General features: G+C 32.7%; 1 protein-coding gene across 15 annotated transcripts in view; it reads right to left on the reverse strand.

Moving 5' to 3' along the window:
* Positions 1-22,958, reverse strand: part of LOC145287875 (fibronectin type-III domain-containing protein 3a-like) — a 791,938-nt gene that overhangs the window by 190,908 nt on the left and 578,072 nt on the right. For 9 of the 15 annotated variants that reach the window (XM_080135773.1, XM_080135775.1, XM_080135778.1 and 6 more), the window contains 2 exons: positions 10,850-10,996; positions 2,142-2,180 (listed from right to left, as the gene is read on the reverse strand). In XM_080135773.1, the coding sequence (XP_079991899.1) occupies positions 2,142-2,180; positions 10,850-10,996 (186 nt within the window). The remainder of the gene's footprint in view (positions 1-2,141; positions 2,181-10,849; positions 10,997-22,958) is intronic. The other 6 variants (XM_080135781.1, XM_080135779.1, XM_080135780.1 and 3 more) reach the window with 1 other exon arrangement.

Consider the following 22,958-nt stretch of genomic DNA (forward strand, 5'->3'; position numbering starts at 1 on the left):
GACTCGAGATTTGACATAAGGGGTATTGAGATTTGGGAAAATCTTTTTAATCAGTTTTCGGCCAGAAATTTGGCTGTCAAGGGGTCAAAGTTCAACGATTTGACCTTTGAAAACTCTACCAAACTCCTTTGCGAATTTAGGGTCTAAACACTTGAAATTTTAGATGTAGGTTACTTGGATATGGATCAAACTTGTTAATTTGATTTGAGCGCAAAACAAATGTTAAGGGGTCAAAGTTTTAAAAAATTGACCTCCAGTGTCTACCAAATTACTCAGCCAATTTTTGGTCTATACATTTGAAATTTTATGTAAAGTGTATTCAGAAATAGGGTAAGCTTTTTAATCGTTTTTTGGCCGAAAATTTTGCTGCCAAGGGGTCAAAGTTTAAAAGATTTGACCTTATCTGTCTAGCAAACTATTCAGCAAATTTTGGGTCTAAACATTTGAAATTTTACATAAAGGATATTAAGACGTACAGCAAACTTTTTAATCAGTTTTTGGGCGAGAATTTGGCTGCCAAGAGGTCAAAGTTGAAAGACTTGACGTTTACAAACTCTACCAAACTCCTCCGCCAATTTTGGGTCTAAACACTTGAAATTTTAGATGGAAGTTAGCTGGACGTGAGTCAAACTTTAATATATATATATATATATATATATATATATATATATGCATATGAAGTTATGAAAAGTACATAGGGCCCAAGCAAAGCAGGGTAACTGATAGTAATATATAATCAATGAAATCGATTGAAATTTTAAAAACTTTTCTTTTTGAAATATTGATTTTGTAGAGGATAACATAAGCTATCGAGAAATAGACCTTTATTATAAAAAAGTGAAAAAAAAATGAGCTGCATTTTGTTATCATTCAATTTTTGTTTTGTTTATGGTACCCTTTCATTTGTATTTTAATTGAAATATTTACATTGTTAGATTAAGGCATTTTTTAGAAACAAAACATCAGCAATAAGTTTAATGGAAGAAGAACAATGTTAGATCGACAAAACAAAATGTTAGCAGTCAGTTGGATCGACAAAACAAAATGTTAGCAGTCAGTTGGATCGACAAAACAAAATGTTAGCAGTCAGTTGGATCGACAAAACAAAATGTTAGCAGTCAGTTGGATCGACAAAACAAAATGTTAGCAGTCAGTTGGATCGACAAAACAAAATGTTAGCAGTCAGTTGGATCGACAAAACAAAATGTTAGCAGTCAGTTGGATCGACAAAACAAAATGTTAGCAGTCAGTTGGATCGACAAAACAAAATGTTAGCAGTCAGTTGGATCGACAAAACAAAATGTTAGCAGTCAGTTGGATCGACAAAACAAAATGTTAGCAGTCAGTTGGATCGACAAAACAAAATGTTAGCAGTCAGTTGGATCGACAAAACAAAATGTTAGCAGTCAGTTGGATCGACAAAACAAAATGTTAGCAGTCAGTTGGATCGACAAAACAAAATGTTAGCAGTCAGTTGGATCGACAAAACAAAATGTTAGCAGTCAGTTGGATCGACAAAACAAAATGTTAGCAGTCAGTTGGATCGACAAAACAAAATGTTAGCAGTCAGTTGGATCGACAAAACAAAATGTTAGCAGTCAGTTGGATCGACAAAACAAAATGTTAGCAGTCAGTTGGATCGACAAAACAAAATGTTAGCAGTCAGTTGGATCGACAAAACAAAATGTTAGCAGTCAGTTGGATCGACAAAACAAAATGTTAGCAGTCAGTTGGATCGACAAAACAAAATGTTAGCAGTCAGTTGGATCGACAAAACAAAATGTTAGCAGTCAGTTGGATCGACAAAACAAAATGTTAGCAGTCAGTTGGATCGACAAAACAAAATGTTAGCAGTCAGTTGGATCGACAAAACAAAATGTTAGCAGTCAGTTGGATCGACAAAACAAAATGTTAGCAGTCAGTTGGATCGACAAAACAAAATGTTAGCAGTCAGTTGGATCGACAAAACAAAATGTTAGCAGTCAGTTGGATCGACAAAACAAAATGTTAGCAGTCAGTTGGATCGACAAAACAAAATGTTAGCAGTCAGTTGGATCGACAAAACAAAATGTTAGCAGTCAGTTGGATCGACAAAACAAAATGTTAGCAGTCAGTCTGATGCATGAAAAAAAGAATCTTACATGAATTTTCATATCCAGTCGTGGCCAATTCATATTTGTCTACAAACAAAACAAAAAAAATTGACTTATTTTATAAATTGCTCATTGTTAAAAAGATTAAAAATAGCTAAATTTGAATTCATTAGCTTAGGTTAAAACTGAATCTGTTCCAGGTGATTATTTCTAAATGCATTTTTGTATTACCATTAATTTGACTGCAGCATTCAACATGCATTTGTCATGTTGAGAATAGCAGTATGCACACCTAGCAGAAATTTACTGGTTTTACTTTTATGCATATGAATGCCTTATATATTGAAATGTTTTCAAATCAACTGAAATTAATACATTTTAGCTTTAAATATATGTGTTAATAACTATTATCACTGAACTTTTAATCCTTTCTTTTAACATAGAAGAATGTTGTAATACCAATACAAACAAAAATTCGTCTCAATTCTATAAAGCTTTGTAAAGGACATAACATTTAAAAATCTAAAAGGATTTGGAATTTCTTATATTTTAATAAATGTATTACATCAACAAAGATAATCTCCATATATAATAGTCTGACTGCAGAAATTCCCCTTCTGGACCAAAGTAGCGTAGATTTGCAACAATAGATGCCATATACTATTTCCAGGTATACCGTAACTGGAGATCTTGTGAAGTAGATCTATGCCATACCCTATCAAAGACTTTGGTATGTCAAGAGCAATTGCCCTAGAAACCTTCGTTGAGAGGTTTGCTAATTCTATGAAATATAACACTTAGCACATCTGCTATAGATCTAGCAGAATGGAAACCATGTTAATTCTGCTCATTCTCATTGGCTGAGCTCTGACCATTCCTATATTCCAGATTAACGGTATTTGCATGCTAAACGAACGCTAATGTAACATTCAAATATGGCATCGCAATAATTCCTACTTTTGCCATCTGAGTAAATCGCTGCATTCATTTTCTTACATTTTACAGCGTCAACAATATCTACATCAGTTTGTATTTCCCCTCTCTTTCTCTTCCTCCCTCCCTATCTCTCTCTGATATATTCTTCCCAACTCTCTCTCTCTCGCTTATTTTTTACATTTCATTTTATGCCCCAAAAAAAGATAAAAATTTTGCAGCATCAATGTTATCTAAAACAGTTTCTATTTCCTTGTTCACTCGCTTTGTACATTTGTTTTTATGGAAAAAAAAAACAAAACAAAAAAAAAACATAACACCAGCACTACCTACAACAGTTTTTATTTCTTCTCTAGCTCTTTACATTTCTTTTCATACAAAAAAAAATTTCCACGGCATCAACACTATCTACAACAGTTTCTATTTCGTCTTTCTCTCCCTCTCTGTATATATTCTTCTCTCTCTCCGATTATTATAGGAGATGAGGACACCAGTCAGCAAATAAATAAATTCATAACTATTTTATTTATTAACTTAGAGATATTCTTCTATAATGGGGGGAAAAAAAAAAATTGCCACACTAATTCCTTAAGAAAAATGAATTTTATTTTTTTTTGGTGGGGTTGGGGGTTCCATTTACACAAACTGAACCACAGCAACGCATGGCCAGTATTTGATATATACTAGAATCATAGGTTATATGGACCCACATTCTATTACATTGTTAAAATTGGTTTAGCGCCAATACATAGTTAAAGCAAGCATTTTTTTAACTATTAAAATACTCTATTCATAATATTTACTTTTTTTTTTTCTATTATTGATTATGTTTGATTTCATAGTTTAAAATAAAATAAGATATAAATCAAATCTATGATGTCAGACCAAAGGTATAATTATTTTGTTAAAGTCATATTTTAATATCTATAAGATCTTATAAATAGCAGTTTTCGTTTTTTTTTTCTTTTTTTTTTTGTGGGGGGGGGGTGTTTCTGTTTTACGGCATATCAACCCTTTTCGAGTTATTTAATGCCGAATCCAAAGATTTTGAAGAAAAAATTTTTTAATAGAATATATTTGTTGTTTTTACGTCGGTTTCTATTTAACCCATAGTTGGGACCCTAACAGGTACTACCATTCCGGGTCAGAGTGGACCTGGGAGCAATGGTAATTAAAGAGTGGCTCCACACTCCCCAAAGCCCACAAGCTGGGGCCTCACCACTGGATATAGTTTAAGGTCATATCCAGGACGCCCATTGAGGGACTTTTACCCTCTGCAGGGGGGCAGTCGGCGTATTCTAATGCCCCACCGACAGGGCCTTTTTTGGGGGGCGGGGGTGACCCCTAGACATTAAATAGGGATGTAATCAAATAGAAAAAATTAAAAAAAGATTTACTCATTTATTTAATTATTTTACACACACACACATTAATAGAATACTGCCGCATGATGAAGATGAATTCCTCAATAGAACAATCTTGCACCAGTTTTAAGTCTCCTTACGAAGATTAAAATCAAAATATAATCATACTTAACCTTTGTCTAATTTTGATCCAAATCCACAACATGATTTTTGATTTGGATTCGAGAAAATGTCTAAATTGTACCACTATTGGTTCTTTAGAAGAATTTAAAATTTAGGAAATTTGGATTATCTTGATATCTAATAACTGGTCAACAATAAATTTGTTTGTGTTTTGTTTTTTCTCAGCAGATTTAGGACGAATCCGATCTACTGAATCCAAAAATCATATTGGTTTTCCTCAGTCAGGTCAAGTTTTTGAGCTATGGCCACATGTCATTTTTTTTACCGTTTTTGTTCACATGTATGCATGTGTGGAGCATTTTAGAAGTTAGTCGGGGTAAAGTATCACGTCAAATGATTTTGATTAGAGATGATTATTTTAATGATAAAAAGTATTCAGGTCCGATAGCTCTTGAAAAGGAATCAGTTTGAAGTCGTAAAACTTCAAAATCTGAAAAACTTTTTGTGCTTAGCATATAAGAACAACTGGCCTATGTGGGAAGAATGCCTTGTAAAGAAACGTCATCAACAACCCTTTGGTGGACAGAGGCAGAATTATCTTCCCGCTGCAGCACATCAAGCTCGGCTTAATCAAGCAGTTCACCAAGAATCTTGACAAGGATGATAACTGCTTCACTTAGTTATGCAAGGATTTGTCAGGATTATTGAATCTTTGAAAAAGTTGAATCTTTGATGGTCCTCAGATCCGGCAGCTCATCAGACACCTAGCATAAAAACCTGATGGAGAGAAACGAATGCCATTTCCTGATTCAGCAGTGTAAAAATACACCAAAATCAGTTTTAGAAATCTAGACAACATTTAGATCAAACATCTAGATTAAATTTAATGGAAATCTGAAATACTTGAATTTTTGCATATGCATCCCGAAAACAATTTAAAATATTTCAAAGAAACTGAAATTGAGGAAATGTTCATTAATTGATGAATAATTCCTATTATAAAAATTTCATAAAAATTCAAAGTAGCCGATATTTTGCAAAAGGCCTCAATTCTCTTTTCTCTCTTTGCATAAAACTAAGTTAAGCTAAATATAGCTTACACCTAACAATTGTATTCCAAAATTCATAATGATCAGTTTAAGGAGTGAATCCCATGGATAGAAATATATAAGTGTATACACACACACACATATATATTATATATATATATATATATATATATACACATGATGATTGCAATGTCTTGTCAGACGAGTGCCACTCACTCAGACATTTAAAATCCATGATTCCAAATGTCCGAGGGAGTATCTATACAAATATGATGTTACAGAGTCTTAGCTTTATACGACAGCTAAGTTTCTCTCTCGGTTCAAAATGTTGAGATCCAGCAACAAGCAAGAGCAAGATAGCTAGCAACAAATTAAACTGCAGACCAGCTTAATGCGGGTAATGGTCTTCCACTTTATGGTTTTTTAAATTAGAGATTTGCTTCTCCTAGAAAGGTTGCCTTCACCACGGCTTACGGGAGCCCTCTCTACCCCAATACACATATACACACACACAAATATACACGGTGCTAGTTGGCCGTTGACCCAGAAAAAGAGTTCATTCACCCTTTGGAAGGTCTTGTTTTTAATCCTTCAGGGTAACTAGCCGCCCTCCTCACCAAACAAGTCTGGTGGGGGAACCAGTTTAGTTGCCGGTGACCCGACCATGAGGCAGGTAGTACTGGGTTACATGGTACCAGTAGCATATGACATGACCTGACATGTATATATACATACATACATACACACTCCTATAAATTTGTTTTTTTTTTGTGAATTAAAAAACCTTTTTTCTATTTATTGAAGAAAATACAACTTTGTTATATATGGGTCATGGAATTGCATTTTTTCTATTTATTGAAGAAAATACATCTTTGTTATATATGGGTCATGGAATTGCATTTATCTGCAAAAGATCTAGCTAATTTGCATATTCTTTTAAACATTCATTTTAATTAATTACCTGTTTTTTTCGATTTTCTCATGAGATGATCATTTTTAGTTAACTATTACATGTAATCATATTCACGCAAATATTCTACATGATTTATACTTGCATGATATTTGCCTAAAAAGGTTATAGAAAACACAAACCTCTTTCCATGTATGCATATATATTTTGTTTAAAAAATGTTGCCTACCAAGCTCCTGTTAGTTTCTGATCTACAGACATGAAACTTAATATATAGGGTATTCGGACCCATGCAGATCTTTACATTTAGGTTTTAGCCGGGGAAAATCTGTAAAAAGTGTGAAAATTAAAAATGGAATTTTCTAAGCGAAGGTCAAACGACGGCATTACAAATATGCATGCGTAACGTAATCACTATTGGTTCATGTTTTCATTTTTAGTCTTACAGCAAACATGTCTTCATAGCTCTGGCATTAACGTCAAAGGAAAAAGTAAACCGTAAGCTAAACACTTTGGTTTCGATTCTTGGTGGCGTACGAGTCACTTTTTATTCTTAAACTTTTAAAATCATTACTATATATTGGGTCCAATATCATAAATACGAATTCTGCATTAATCAAAATATCATATTTAAGCATATTTTATTATCGGGCAATGCCAGGTGGCCTGATATATATATATATATATATATATATATATATATATATATATATAATTATAAAAATGTGTGGGCCACTCGGCTGTGTTAGCTTGAATCATATATATATTATATATATATATATTATACAAACATTATTTTTATTATTGGTTACACATGTGCATACATGTTTCAGTGGAATCCCAATTCAAGGATAACGCTTCAGACTAAAAAAGAATCAATATTGAAACAGGAGTCAAAATTATATTAATTTTATAAGATGTCTGGATGTGGTTTACGTTCTGGAAGAAAGTGAGGTGTATACTTCGTGAATGCGAGCAGTAGGGGTTTTGGAGAGAGGTTTAAAAAAACCAAAAAAAAAACAATAATGTTTGTATAATAAATACACTATTTCCCAGCTCCTTCCTGCATTGAGCACTCTTTAATAATCATGCAAGTTTCATTAGATTTACCTCTAGGAAACCAACTGATACAACCATTTATATATATTAAAAACTGGGTCTAAATGAGCAAAGTCTCAGCAAAATATATTTGAAGGTGCTGTGCTTTGTGTATTGCAGTTATGATAAGCTCTACAGATGTAATTACCTAAAGCTATATATAGAAAACGGCGAAGGATTAAGAAGTGTGAAATTATCAAGGCTGTGACAAGAGAATATGCTTTTCATTGTTTTCACTCTCGAACATATATCCGACACATTTAATAAACAGAGAATTACACCATTAACTAAAACATAAGATTTTAACGTATACTCGCGAGTCAAATCAATGAAAAGAATATTCTCTTGTCAATTAATTATCAATCAAGCAAATTATTTATATGTACGATCGTTTTGGAAACGATATCCTTTTATAAAAGGATCGTTTCTGAAACGATCGTACATATATGATTTTGTTGTGTTCCCTCCTATGAAAACTTGATTGATAATTTCACAATTATCCATCCCTCGCCCTTCCCTTCTCTCTCTCTCTCTCATATATATATATATATATATATATATATATATATAGCCGTGTCCCAGAAGATAAGGAATGAGGGTGGATAGTTGTATGTTTCGATTCTAGCTGATGGCACCCAAGTCATATGTATTTTCTTAGTTTTGATCTCACTACTATATATTGGGTTTAATACAATAATCGATAGAGCATTGTCTCTCTCTCTCTCTCTATATATATATATATATATATATATATATACACACACAAACACTAGCAAAAGTATCCGCAGTTGACTGGGTTCGAAAACAGCCTACAGAAAATGGAGTCTGATTTATGAAAGTATGATAGGTTATGAAAAGGAAGGGTTGTAAATTTGGGTTGAATTTGGGGGTATCAAAACCAAAGCAAAATATGGTGAAAGTAAAAATAAAATAGATAAACCCCATAATTTATTATACCATACCTGTTCACACTGAGACACTCATCACAATATTCTGTGGATCTATATTAAAAAACCTTGTTAAACTTTGTAACATTTCCATTATATGGAGGTCAGGCGCGAACGATCACCCCATAATTTTATTATACCATATTTCTTCAAACTGAAACATAATTATCAAAGTATACTTACACAGATAGATATGAAAAGTCTTTATTAAAGTTTGTGCCTATTTCCATTCTATGGAAGCCAGGCGCGAACGCAGACCACGCAATTTTATTATACCATCCCTATTTAAGTTAAAACATACTTATCAAAGTATTCTTATGTACATCTATATCAAAAACACTTGTAAAGGTTTTTTGTTTTTTTTTAAATTTTTAAATTTTTTATTTCCATACTTTATGGACCAGGCGCAAACACAGACCCCACAATTTTAATGAACCACCGGTCTGCCAGATCAAACATACCCATTCCTGTGTCTCGATACATCTATCATTATATGTAATCAGTTTTTTTAAATAGTCAACCATATAGGAGCCTATTAGTGACCAGACACACACACACACATTCAGCTTTATATTATGTTATATATATATATATATATATATATATATATATATATATATATATACACACACACACACACACACACGTACATAACGTCTTCAAAATCAGTCGATTTGAAAACAAAATAAAATAAAAAAAATCTCACAACGACGGTTATTAGTCTCTGTTGTACATTTGATTTAACATTTAGAAGCATGTATTCGTGTTATTTTTTTAAGAACCATTCTCCTTCATCAGCCAAATAAGTATAACAAATAAAGAATGAGAATTCAAAATTAAATGAAACTTTATAAAAATCATCATAAGAAGGTAAAGCAAGAAAACCTCCTTGGGTCATGGCATTTCGAAGCTAAATGCTTTTCATCAGAAGTAGGGGAAAAAAGGGGGGGGAAGCTGGCATAAGGACATTAGCTTAGAAATTAAATAAAGATACACTATATGTACATGGAAGCAAGGAAAATAGTGATAAAAGAAATAGAAAAAGGATATGGCATATGGGAACATATATGAAATAAGATCGATAAGGAAATATATGAAAAATATATGAAAAAATAAAAATACATTTAATGTACAGTGAAAAAATACAAGGATAAAAGTTTAAAAACTAGAATACAAATAAAAAAAAACAATCAGTTGTCCAACATTTAGAGATAAACCAAAGTATTTATTGCTCCACTTATCCATGTAGAGCTTTTAGCATATTGATAGTTTGTTTTTTGTATCAAGATTACAATTTTTATCTTTATCAATTTTATTTATTACTTTATATATATTAATTCTTTTTTCTATGGATTACTTGTTGCAGTGATGGTGTTTGGAGTTCTTTTTAATTAAATCCGATTTTTGAAGCCTGGTGCCAACATTTTTGTCAGAAGTCTATCAATCTGCTAACCTCATCTCCAGACATTTGATTTCATTTTAATATTAATTTACGCACACACACACACACCCCTAATCATATACCTACCATATTTCTAAACCATCAAAGATTACTAGAAACTTAAACAAGCATTAAATGTATGGAGTCAAATTTTATTCAAAGACTAATGTTTATGTTCAACACCCTGGCTGCCACTTGAATTTGTCTGAAGCCATAAAAAAAAAAACCGAACTGGTACTAGTGTGGTGTTAGCCCTAAGCCAGCCAAAGGAGGAAGTTTATGGAGAATATGAAATTCACAAGTGGTCCACAGCTGCGGGTATACCCCAGTCATAGAAAGATGACATACAGTGCCTAGTATTCCCAAATGGTCACCCATCTGGTACAGACATGTTCCATGTTGCTAAAGTTTGGTGATCTAACGGGAACTGGTGTTTCAATCCAATTATATTATGAAACCATAACTAGCGTTTAATTTAAGCAAAATATGAATAATCTCAAAATAAAAAGGGAGACTATCACCAGCAGGTTCAGTGTAAACAGATTTATTGTATGCTACACACAGGGCTATCTGTTGGCTGCAGAATAAATTATCAAGTTACCTCTTTTGATTTTGGGGGGAAATTTGAAGAGGTGCTGGATCATCATTATCGCATCTGCGCTTGTTTGTTATCAAAATGCATAAAGATTTTAAGTGCCACAACATAGAACTATACATAAAATAATATGGCCCTAGTTTTGAGGATGGGAGTAATGAGACAAAGTGAAGGAATCAAAGAAGCCTTGCACCAATTATTTAATAACCAACCATTTTTTTTTTTTTTTTTTAAAAAACAACAATCAAAAGCAAGATAAAATAAAGCGAGTAATTGTAACGTAAAATATCCTTTACCTGCGCTATTTGTTGTTTTGTTACTTTTATTCCGACGCGGAGGCGTTCTGTAATAATATCCGTCTTCGGGTTTTCGAGACTTGGATTTACCATACCAAGACCGTTGACGGTTCCTTTCTTCCACAGAGTTGATTGGTGGACTTGGTCCTAAAAGAGAACAAAGAAACATTTACAGTTACAAATAAACGTTACAATAAATTTACATGCAAACTAGTCGGGACACCTGATGTTACCCGGAACTGAATGCATCATTTATATATTCAGACTACTATTCTCATCTTCCTTATTAGTGTTGGGACGATTAATCAGAATCAGAATTGGGAATCGGAAAAAATCAACAAGTTTGGGAATATCGGAATCGGTAGCGAAAATATTGGTACCTATTTTCCAAATGCCAAAACGATTCTTTTAGTTATCTTTTTGTATTTGATTTTGTTGAAAGCAAAATCTTCCATTCCTGGTAATAATGATAAAATAAATATTTATTGATTTTAAAATACCAGTAAAGCTAAAATCTATAGATCATCCTCCATAGGTGTAATTTTGCATTTAGAAAAACATCTGCATATTTAACACGTGTTTTTTTTTTTACAGAAATCGGGGCAAATAACTATAGTTAAATATTTAGAGATTTATTAAGAATCAGAATCGGGAAAAATATTGGAATCGTGCCATCACTAGTTATTATATTTACAATATTTCGGCCGATGTAAACGGCCATCTTTTTGAACTTGTGAATTTTTTTAGATCAGGAGTCTCCAAAGTTTGCAAATTGCTGACTTTTTAGAACTACACAAGACGAAATTAAAAAAAAAAAAAAAATGACATGGACGTGTTTTATACCGTTTTGCTCATTTGTTCTTTAGTGAAACTGGTTTTCCAAAAATCAATTTTTAAAAAAAAATCATTTTCTCAACAACAACCCCCCCCCCAAAAAAAGAAAAACACGGCTGTATTTTCACGCATTAATATTTAAAATCTTTTTCTTGAATATTTTTAAATCTTCCATAATAGCTCTGTGAACCAGATTAAAGACTTTAGCGGGCCGGATGTGGCCCGTGGACCATAGTTTGAAGACCCCTGTTCTAGGTGAACATGGAAACTTGTACAAATATTTGAACGAAAATTTTTTTTTACAGGATTGATTGTCATTAATTAAATATGACATTATATAAATATAACAACATTATATATTCAATGAACTCCTTAGAATGTATGTAAAAATTTCTGTAAATAAACAAATTTCATGTTACAAGATAAAGGTTGCCAACAGAAAACGTAAACTGCCACCAAAATAAATAAAAAGGTGATCGATAAAAACTTTACACATCTGATAAATGTTAGCTGAAAGATCATAGAAGACAATTTATTAAAAATTATCCCACTTTTATTAGCTACTAGATGCCCAAAACCTAGTAGGTTAATGATATACTGGACATTAGTATATACATTACATACTAATTATTATCTTTCAAATTTTAAATTAATGTTTAATCATTTAAATTGCTGAATGGACAGTTGTTTCTGGATTTTAAATTATTAATAGTGTTGGGACGATTAATTGGAATCTGGAACCGGAAAAATTGGAACTTTTTTTTTTGGGGGGGGGGGGGGTATCAGAATCGGAAATGTTTGTGCCTATTTTCCAATGCCAGAAACGATTCTTTTAATCATCTTTTTTATTTCATTTTGTTAAAAGCAAAATCTTCCACTGATGGTATTAATGTTAAAATAATAAATATTTATTGGTTTTAAATTACCAGTAAAACTAAAATTTATAAATCGTCTTCCACATGCCCGAGAAAATATCTGCAAATTTCATGTGTTTTTAGGGTAATCGGGGAAAAATGAGCAATCAAAAATTCTCCCCATTCCAACAATTACGTCGTTGTTTGCACAGCAACCGAGAAATATAATATACTTGCCTGTCAGTTTGCCTCAAACTCTACGTTCGACCCAGCAAACCACTCCCTCCTTAATTTTCCTTTGCAGACAGAAATACACTATACGATCTTAAAATCACCCCTTCTCAAGTATATGATATAATAAAAAACCTAGACACCTCCAAGCATGTGGACCTGATCTCATCCCGGCTGTACTAGAAAAAAAATGAACTGGTGATGTTGCTCCAGTTATCCCCAAACTATTCAACAAAACCCTATTAAAATAAGATTAATAAGACTCCCGGGCAACGCCTGGTAGGTAAAGTTGATAAATAAACATGCTGTATCTATGGCAACTGAAAACTGAGCAGTAAAGGTGTAGGTGGGAGTAGTAACAACAGAGTTAAAATGCGAATTCCTCTTTTTGAAAATAACTCATCCTTTTAAAATCTTTAAGCAGATTAGATGTTTTGTTTCCAATTTTCTTTTATCTCTAGCCTGAGGAACCTTTACTGGTGAAAACTGCGCTATTAGTGCTTTTAAATACAGATTAATGCCCAGTATTTAATTTTATTTTATTTTGCCAACAATTTTATTGTTGGAATTGTTTAATTGGAAAATTAGAGTCGATTTTATAATATAACTACCATATTCATCATAAATTAAACTACTTTATTAAAATAAAATGGGTGTTTTTAAATTATAAGAGAAAAATAGTGTGTGGGAGGAAGGAGGGGAGCAATGAAAAGTTTTTTTCCAGTAAAAAAACATCTCTACGCGTTTAAAAACCTAAAGATGTACAGGATGTGACATCATAGGAAACTGTCAGTTTCTGTTACCAACGATTCAAGTTGAACTTCTGGAATGTAATTAAATTACAATTATTTGCAGACATTTTGTTTGCAAAATCAAATTAGCAAATTATATAGACCGTAGACCCGACCCCTTACGCCCGGCAAGACCGTAGACCCAACCTACTCCCGCCAAGACCATAACCATAACTTGGAGGATGAGCTATTGTTTAAAACAAAAGACACATTAAATGTTTTCTTTCATTTGTGAACTGGATTGCAGAAGACAAGTAATATTATCCCTCTACAAAAGAAAAAAAAAAAAAAGATCTGTATAAATTTCTGATAAGAATACAATGACTGAATAAATAATGCATATAATATATATATGTCATTTTGATATACACGTGTGTATGAGGTACTGTTTCAAACTTATTTGAATCCTAAAGTTCACGATAAGAGCAACAAATATGAAAAATAATTTAACAGCAAAAGTACAAGAGAATATCATTCTTGAGCAAAATTAATATACATTTTTTTTTTTCAATTTTGATCCATAAAGCAATATATTTGACAAAGTGGTGTTTGATTCTAAAACGCAATTTATATAGGCCATCCACAGAAACATCCTACACTTAATACAGAAACATTCCTCTCTTCCGTATTCCTTGTGATAGCGGTAAAATCCTAACACCAATATATATATGTATGCATCGTTTCATCCACAGACAGTGTTGCTTTGCTGTACCACGGCTTTTCAGTGTGTCTAGAAATTGACAGGTGCTTTTAATGGCGATTCGAAACCTTATAAGCTTCACTGGTAGTCGAGTATCACTACCATAGTATTGTCATATATATATTTATATATATATATATATATATTTATTTATTTATTTATTTATTTATTTATACAAAAATTAATGACCGTATACAGTAGCGTCCAAAAGTTAAGGAACGATCGATCATTTTTTTTTTTTTTTTAATGGCTTCTAACTTTATGAAAAAGAAAAAAAAATATTTGGTGAATTTTCAAATGTTTAATAATGGTAGTTGAAGAAAAACATGTTTTTTAATTTTAATACATATTAGTTTTTTTTTTTACACATAAATAAATTTAATTAAACTACAGGCGTCCAAAAGTTTAGGAACGCAGAAAATTAATACAAACGTTAACAATTTTATTAACAACAACAAAATGTCGACTCCGAATATTCGAAAAAGGCTATATGTACAAGAAAAACAGCTTATTTGTGACCATTATGATGAAAAAAAGTCCATAGCGGAGATTGCTAAAATATTGAAAAGTCTAAAAGCGTTGTTTTTCGGATTATTGAAAATAGAAAAAAAAGGTTTACCATTGACTGAAAAGAAAAAAATCGGGCCGACCCCGAATAACAACTAAAAGGGAGGATAGAAAAATCACTCGATCATCTCGTTCTGATCGCTTTAAAACTACGGCTTCGACATCCCGGGGATTTTACATCCGAAACTGGACACAAGATTTCCCGACAAACGATCTCACAAAGATTAAACGAAGTTGGATTATTTTCAAGAAGTCCATGCTCAAAGCCTTTAATTTCTATTAAGAATAAAAAGGCCAGATTGTTATTCGCCGAAAAACATTTGTTTTGGGAAGAAAAAAAAATGGGAAAAGGTTCATTTTACTGATGAATCTAAATTTAATCTTTTCGGATCAGACAAAAGACCACATGTCAGAAGAAAAAATGGAGAAAGACTGTCCCCTAAGTGCGTTAAAAGTACAGTAAAATTTGGAGGCGGCAGTATAATGGTATGAGGCATGATATCTTCAAAAGCAACTGGCCCCCCTGTGAGAATTCATGGAAAAGTTAATGCCCGAATGTACAGAGAATTGATTAGAGAACATGTGGTACCTAATCTTTCTAATTCTGATATCTTTATGCAAGACAACGCACCGTGCCATAAAGCAAAAATAGTTTTAGAAGAGCTAAATAGATTCAATATTTGCGTTATGGATTGGCCAGCTCAGAGCCCAGACCTGAATCCAATTGAAAATGCTTGGAAAATTATTGGTGATAAGATCACAGAACCCCCCCACCCCAAAAAAAAAAAATCTTGATGATTTATGGGAATGATTAAAAACATCCTGGAATAATATTTCACCTATAACATGTGAACGATTGGTTTTGCCTTGCAGCAAAAGATGCCATAGTGATTGAAAACAAGGGGCTTTTCACTAAATACTGAAAGGATTCTTTATTTTTTCATAATGAATTTCCCTCGTTCCTTAACTTTTGGACGCCTGTAATTTAATTAAATCTATTTATATGTAAAAAAAAACTAATATGTATTAAAATCAAAAATTAAAATTTTTTTTTTTCTTTAACTACCATTATTAAACATTGGAAAATTCACCAAAAATTTTTTTTTCTTTTTCATAGATAAAGTTAGAAGTCATACAAGAAACAAAAAAAAAATGATCGATCGTTTCTTAACTTTTGGACGCTACTGTATAATGCATATATTTTTCAGCTGTTAAAGCCAACAAGGTTTGTATAAATGAAAAATTATACTATAATACAGCTCTACCAATTATTAGCATTATTTTATAAACACTAGTTTCTTTAAACTAACATCTAAAAAAACACAAAAATACAATCACCACACACACACACGGGGGGGGGGGGGGCTCCGAAAGGTCTATTTTTTTTTATTCTGTTCGAATGGATTAGAAGGGATTGCAAATTGCATTGTTATGATGACTGAACTTATGCATTCATGACCTGAAAGTTTCAATCTCTTTATTGTAGATATTGATGGTGTGAGAATAAGAAAGCAGCCCCTATCATGAATGTACGTCAGAAGCAGAGATGCGTCATTGAATTCCTGGCAAAACTGCATTGAGAATGGTTGTGACTATGTCTAAAAACACATTCTGAAGCACAAAAGGTTGCTCGTTTTAATGGTACCACTACCGTTTTCGTAGCTCTTCAATTTTTTAGTTAAAAAGAGGTCTTATTTTTAGAACAACCCATATATGTGTGAGAGAGAGAGATTTTAACATGTACCACTTAACCTGCTTCTATATTTTTATACTAATTTAAGCATCACCAATATGACTAGCTGACTTTGATCAATTCACTGTGTCCATTGTTTAGGTGAGAGTGTGAAAAATGGAGAGAGAGGAGTTGGGAAATGGAAAGGAGATGGAAAGTGGAGAAAGAGGGGAGGAGGGAAAGGGTTGGTAGAGGAAGGGGGATTTAGACACAGTCTAACCTAAGAGGTTTTCTTTTCATCACCCATGAAAAGATTGATCAGCGTTAAAAGTGACAACATGTTATGAAAACAAGGGGAGAAGTGGAACTCGCTAATCAATCATCTCCTATTAGTGCAAGTTAAAGCAAGTCAAAGTTTCCACACTTTAAACTGACATGCAAAATACTTATGGAGGTTAGGGTTAAGAATGCATGGAATGTCCCAAATATTTATAATAATGGATAGGGGAGTGAACGTGCTGGAAAAGACCCGATATTCCTATGAGATCTAAAATTATACATAGACAACAAGCGAAACATTTTCTTGGTTAACATATTTCCTCATTCACAATTATAAAAGTCAGGTTTTGTAAAGCCTTCTGAAGAGACAAAGGATACGATTCTTGAAATGAAAAGCCATAATCAATTATCAATAGACATGTGTTTCACATATTGTCCTCGCAGGAAAGCGCCAGGACACAAAATGTTTTCTGCTACTTCTGTCTAATAGGTGCTTTCACTTTGTGAGGGCATGATTGTCCGTCTCTTAAATCTCTCTTGTTTTTTTTAATGTTTTAATTTTCTATCTTGATTTTTCTCGCTATGTACTGAATATTTTTTTAATGAAACCTATATAAAATTTGTTCCTTATTTCATTCTAAACACTTTACTTTTTTAGAGAATTTAAAAAATCTGCATTTGAAAATAATTATTTAAAATTTTGAAAATTTAAGATCTATTTTTAAGACATTACGTGCAATGAGATGGTTTCATAATGGTAGTAGGAGGAGGAGAGAGAGAGAGAGAGAGAGAGAGAGAGAGAGAGACATATATACCAAGAGAGTGAAAAATCTATATTATACTAAAACTCAGTGTTTTTTTTACGTTTGTTTTTCACGTTATGTGAGGACATCTTTTAATATCTAATAAAACAGATATGTAGGCAGCTAGAAACTTGATTTTAGTAGTACTCTGATGGCCTCCTTCATTGTAATTATTTTTATACTGGATCATTATCTGTAATTTTTGGAAGTAATAATTAAAAGAAAAAAAAAAACAACATTTTAGGCGAAAACCTTTTGTAATTATGTATTGAAGGCAAGATAAGTTACTTTTCTACTTATGTGGATAAGGTTTTTGGGTTTTAACTTATTTTAAATTGTCTTTTCTTACAAAGAAAAGTAGTATACACCACATTACTGTTGCCAAAGGCAAGATAAGCTAATCTTAAATTAGAAAATAAAGGAGTTGCACAGAATTCTACACATACAAAAAAAATCTTACTTATGACAGAAAGAAGGCTGTACAACAAAATTCACATAAAATCATTAGTTTTATTTTTGAATAAGAAATAAGGTACTTCTACAGAATTCTATCTATATGAACAAAACAAAAATCTTACTCATAAATGGAATGGAAAGAAAAGTTTGTACAACAAAAAAATTACAAAAGAATAGTTTTAAAGAGTAGTTTTACTTTTACATAAAAAATAATGTTCTTAAAAATAATTTTAAGTAGTGCACAGGAGGCCTCTCTAGTTTTAATTAGTGCTTTCAGTAGAGCTCTGGAATTCTACCTAGTTTTTTTTTCCAATGATCACTTAAAAGAATAATTTCTTTGCTGTGAGTGGGAGAGAGTTGTAAAAACTTTATTGTTGTAGTAGTGCTCTAGAAACCTTACTTTTATTTAGTGCTTTCTAGTTGCGTTCTAGAGGCTTTTTGAGTTTTATTTCTTTTTCATTGCTCACTTGAAAAAATAATTTCTCTTCTAAAGTGGGGGTGAAAATTTTGTTTTATTAGTGCTATTGAAGCCTCCTTACTTTTATTTAGTGTTTTCAGTAGAGCTCTGAAAACCCGATTTTTTTTTTTTCACTGCTCACTTAAAAGTTTCTCTTAAGGGGAGCACTTAATAAATTTAGTAGTGCTTTTAGTAGTGCTCTGGATGCCTCCTGAATGTGATTATTTTCACTGATCACCTAAAAAATAATTTCTCTTATAGGGAATAAAAACTTGCTTTTAGTAGTGTTGTGGAGGCCTATATACTTCTATTTTGTGCTTTCAGTTGCGCTCTGGAGGCCTACTGAATGCTATTTTTTGTGCTCACATAAAAATTAATTTCTTGTCTGGGGTGGGGTTAGAAAGTTGATTTAATAGTGATTCCACTAGCACTCTGGAGGTCTCCTGACTTATTTTTTTTCACTGCTCACTTATGAAATTGTTTGTTTTATTCATCATATTTTGCTTGAAAGTGGTACATAAACTCGATTTTAAAACAAAGGAATTCCAGCATAATGAGAGATAAAGAAATAAGTTTTTAAAGAAATATGTGAAGCATACCTTTTTTTAATACTGCTTTGTTATTTGTGGCCCCGGTCAATAATCAGAAACAAACTCTGAAGCAACAAATCATTAATACAGTAGGACACTCGGTAAATGGTATATGCTATATAAAATAGTGCTCAACTTCCCAGACATAACCGGTGCATGCAATAATGCAATAAGCTACTTAGACAATTGTAGATTCTGAATCCAACTGTACTCAATACTCTAAATACAGCTAGTATGTGTGATAATATAATTTTACTCTCAGTTTAAAAACTACATTGGATGTATTTTATGTTATGCATATTTAAGTGCACTTTTCAAATAATTTTAGTTGAAAATTAATGTCAAATTGCTAAATAGATAAATTTAATTTTTTAAGTGCAAATAAAACATATATCCAAAGAAGAGGGTGAGAAAGAGAGCGAGAGAGGGAAAGAAAGAAGAATGGAAGATAGAGCCAGAAGAATGGAAGATAGAGCGAGAAAGCCAGATAGGAAGAGAACGCACGAAAGAGAGAGAGAACGCACGAAAGATAGAGAACGCACGAAAGATAGAGAACGCACGAAAGATAGAGAACGCACGAAAGATAGAGAACGCACGAAAGATAGAGAACGCACGAAAGATAGAGAACGCACGAAAGATAGAGAACGCACGAAAGATAGAGAACGCACGAAAGATAGAGAACGCACGAAAGATAGAGAACGCACGAAAGATAGAGAACGCACGAAAGATAGAGAACGCACGAAAGATAGAGAACGCACGAAAGATAGAGAACGCACGAAAGATAGAGAACGCACGAAAGATAGAGAACGCACGAAAGATAGAGAACGCACGAAAGATAGAGAACGCACGAAAGATAGAGAACGCACGAAAGATAGAGAACGCACGAAAGATAGAGAACGCACGAAAGATAGAGAACGCACGAAAGATAGAGAACGCACGAAAGATAGAGAACGCACGAAAGATAGAGAACGCACGAAAGATAGAGAACGCACGAAAGATAGAGAACGCACGAAAGATAGAGAACGCACGAAAGATAGAGAACGCACGAAAGATAGAGAACGCACGAAAGATAGAGAACGAACGAAAGATAGAGAACGAACGAAAGAGAGAGAACGAACGAAAGAGAGAGAACGAACGAAAGAGAGAGAACGAACGAAAGAGAGAGAACGAACGAAAGAGAGAGAACGAACGAAAGAGAGAGAACGAACGAAAGAGAAAGAAAGAACGAAAAAGAAAGAACGAAAAAGAAAGAAAGAACGAAAAAGAAAGAAAGAACGAAAAAGAAAGAAAGAGAAAAAGAAAGAAAGAGAAAAAGAAAGAAAGAGAAAAAGAAAGAAAGAGAAAAAGAAAGAAAGAGAAAAAGAACGAAAGAGAAAAAGAACGAAAGAGAAAAAGAACGAAAGAGAAAAAGAACGAAAGAGAAAAAGAACGAAAGAGAAAAAGAACGAAAGAGAAAAAGAACGAAAGAGAAAAAGAGCGAAAGAGAAAAAGAGCGAAAGAGAAAAAGAGCGAAAGAGAAAAAGAGCGAAAGAGAAAAAGAGCGAAAGAGAAAAAGAACGAAAGAGAAAAAGAACGAAAGAGAAAAAGAACGAAAGAGAAAAAGAACGAAAGAGAAAAAGAACGAAAGAAAAAGAAAGAGAAAAAAGAACGAAAGAGAGAAAAAGAAAGAAAAAGAACGAAAGAAAGAGTGTGTAGAGATTATGCAAAAAAAAAAAAAAAATCTAAACATTTTTTTTTAATCTTTGTTTAAATTCAGTATTTGTCATGCATGATAAAAACTAATGAAGACAAAAGGAAAAGAAAATCGTTTTTATCTGCAAGCAAAATTTATAACAAAAGAATATATAGACATTTTATTTCTGTTAATCAGGTTTGTTCATCGACTCCTATTTCATAATCTACAGTATTGTATATCTGTGTTAGGATTAGCACAGAAGAAGCTCGTGATTTAAAATAGTATCTCAGTTAAGATTGTTGGGTTACCCAGCGTAGCTCCCGGAGAATAAGCGATGAATAGAAGAATGTAAAAAAAAAAAAAAAAAAAAATTAAAAATAAATAAAATGATTTAAAAACATTTTTATCTCTACCATCTTCTCAGCCTTTTGGTCAAGATCAAAGTGTAGTATCAGATGCTGCACTTCCATTTCTTGTTCTCTTTCGATGGAGGAGCAGTCCTTCACGACTGAGACAATTTTTGATTTTTGTACCTTTTCTCCACGTTAAAAAACGACCCTGGTGTCTAACTCTGTCCCGTGGGGAGGCATAGTAAATAGGTACCATCTTCTCAGAGTGACTTATCTGACAACTGGTTCAATATGACAGAAAAAAAATTATCTGTTTAATTTTATTTCATTGTTATTTTTTTGTTATTGTTAGAACTACCCGTAAGAATGAAAAATAACCTTTTTACCCCACAAAGAAATGAATATTACAGTTCGTATTATTTACTTTAGGCAGCCTCGTGACTCACTTTTTCATCCTCACATTCTGTGAGCGATGTTTTTGACAAAGGGGAAAGTATTTCTGTTTTCCGGGTCATAATGTGTCTAATACTTATCGTTGGCTAGTTTTTGACCTTGAAGTAGTATTTTTTTTTTTTTAGTTCTTTACATCGTGGCTCCATGTCTTGTCTGGAACAACTTCCATAAAAAAAAAAAAAATAGAAAAATTTGCATTATTCATACTACCGTTCTCATCTTGAGTGCTATTCTCAAAATTTTAGTCAACGTAACCTTCGGCCGTTTTCAGGTGTATTTTGTCGAACTTTGGGAATTTTTCTGAGGAACTCGGAAATTTGCAAAGAATTTCAAATGGAATCCCTTATTTAATCCATGGAGAGGAGGGTAACATGCTCTCATATGTCACGATTGAGTAAAAGTTTTAAGTAACTCGCAATTATATTTTTAGTTTCCAAATGCGACAGAAAGACTCACCAAGTTCGATGAAATATGCCCAAAGAAGGTAAAAGGTTACATCGGCCAAAATGTTGAGAAAATAGCACTCAAGATAATAGTCTGAATAATCCAAATATTTCAAATTATCAGTTCTTATCTCAAATTCAGAAACAGTTTTTTTTTTTTTTTTTTTTTTTTTTTAATACCATAACCAGGTCAGGGTTAACACGTAAACATAAAAAATTACAACTTGACTTTATATAACAGATTTGCATTATTCATAACTGGTACTGAATCTCTAGCAGATTTTGCAAAAAATTGTCTTGAAATTGCAATTCGATAATTTTCTAATACACAAGAGTTTTTGAGGCTAAAGTTTTCTCAACGGCTCTCCATGCATCCCAGTGTTATATGTGTAAAATATAGCTTAATAAATGATTGTAGTGAATAGCCACATCCTTTATAAAGGTTAGCCTGTTAATATGCATGGACATAGAACACAGCGGGTGTAGATGAATAAAAAGAAAATGTCTAATGTTAAACAGAAATCCCTCTATTTTTTAGTTGTAGTTTCTGTGGTGATCAACAAACGAATGTTTTGGCAGAGAGAACATCACAACAATGGGAAGATGGACAACTAGAAAAGTGCAAATTATACAAGCTTGCTGAATAATATTATCTCAAAGTTGTCTTTAGCAAGTGCTTTTATATAATCCACCTTAAACAATTGACCCATCCCTCATCCAGTGGAATTTCGAACAAGTTTGTTGAAAACACTGGGATAAGTCAAATACATCGTAAGATGGAATACTGTTGCCACATTTAGGGAGGAGGTACTCAGAACCCTGTTTCCTGCCTGGATAGGGTACAAAAGTGAAATCTGGTAGGTGATGTCTCTTTTTCTCCCCCCTGTTTCTCATGGAAGAGACATTGCAAGCATATCTTTGCTCCATTGTTATTTTCATGGCAGGTGTTTGAAC

Source organism: Euprymna scolopes, chromosome 11 (assembly GCF_053919585.1).
Source record: "Euprymna scolopes isolate OS-2025 chromosome 11, ASM5391958v1, whole genome shotgun sequence".
Taxonomy (NCBI): domain Eukaryota; kingdom Metazoa; phylum Mollusca; class Cephalopoda; order Sepiida; family Sepiolidae; genus Euprymna; species Euprymna scolopes.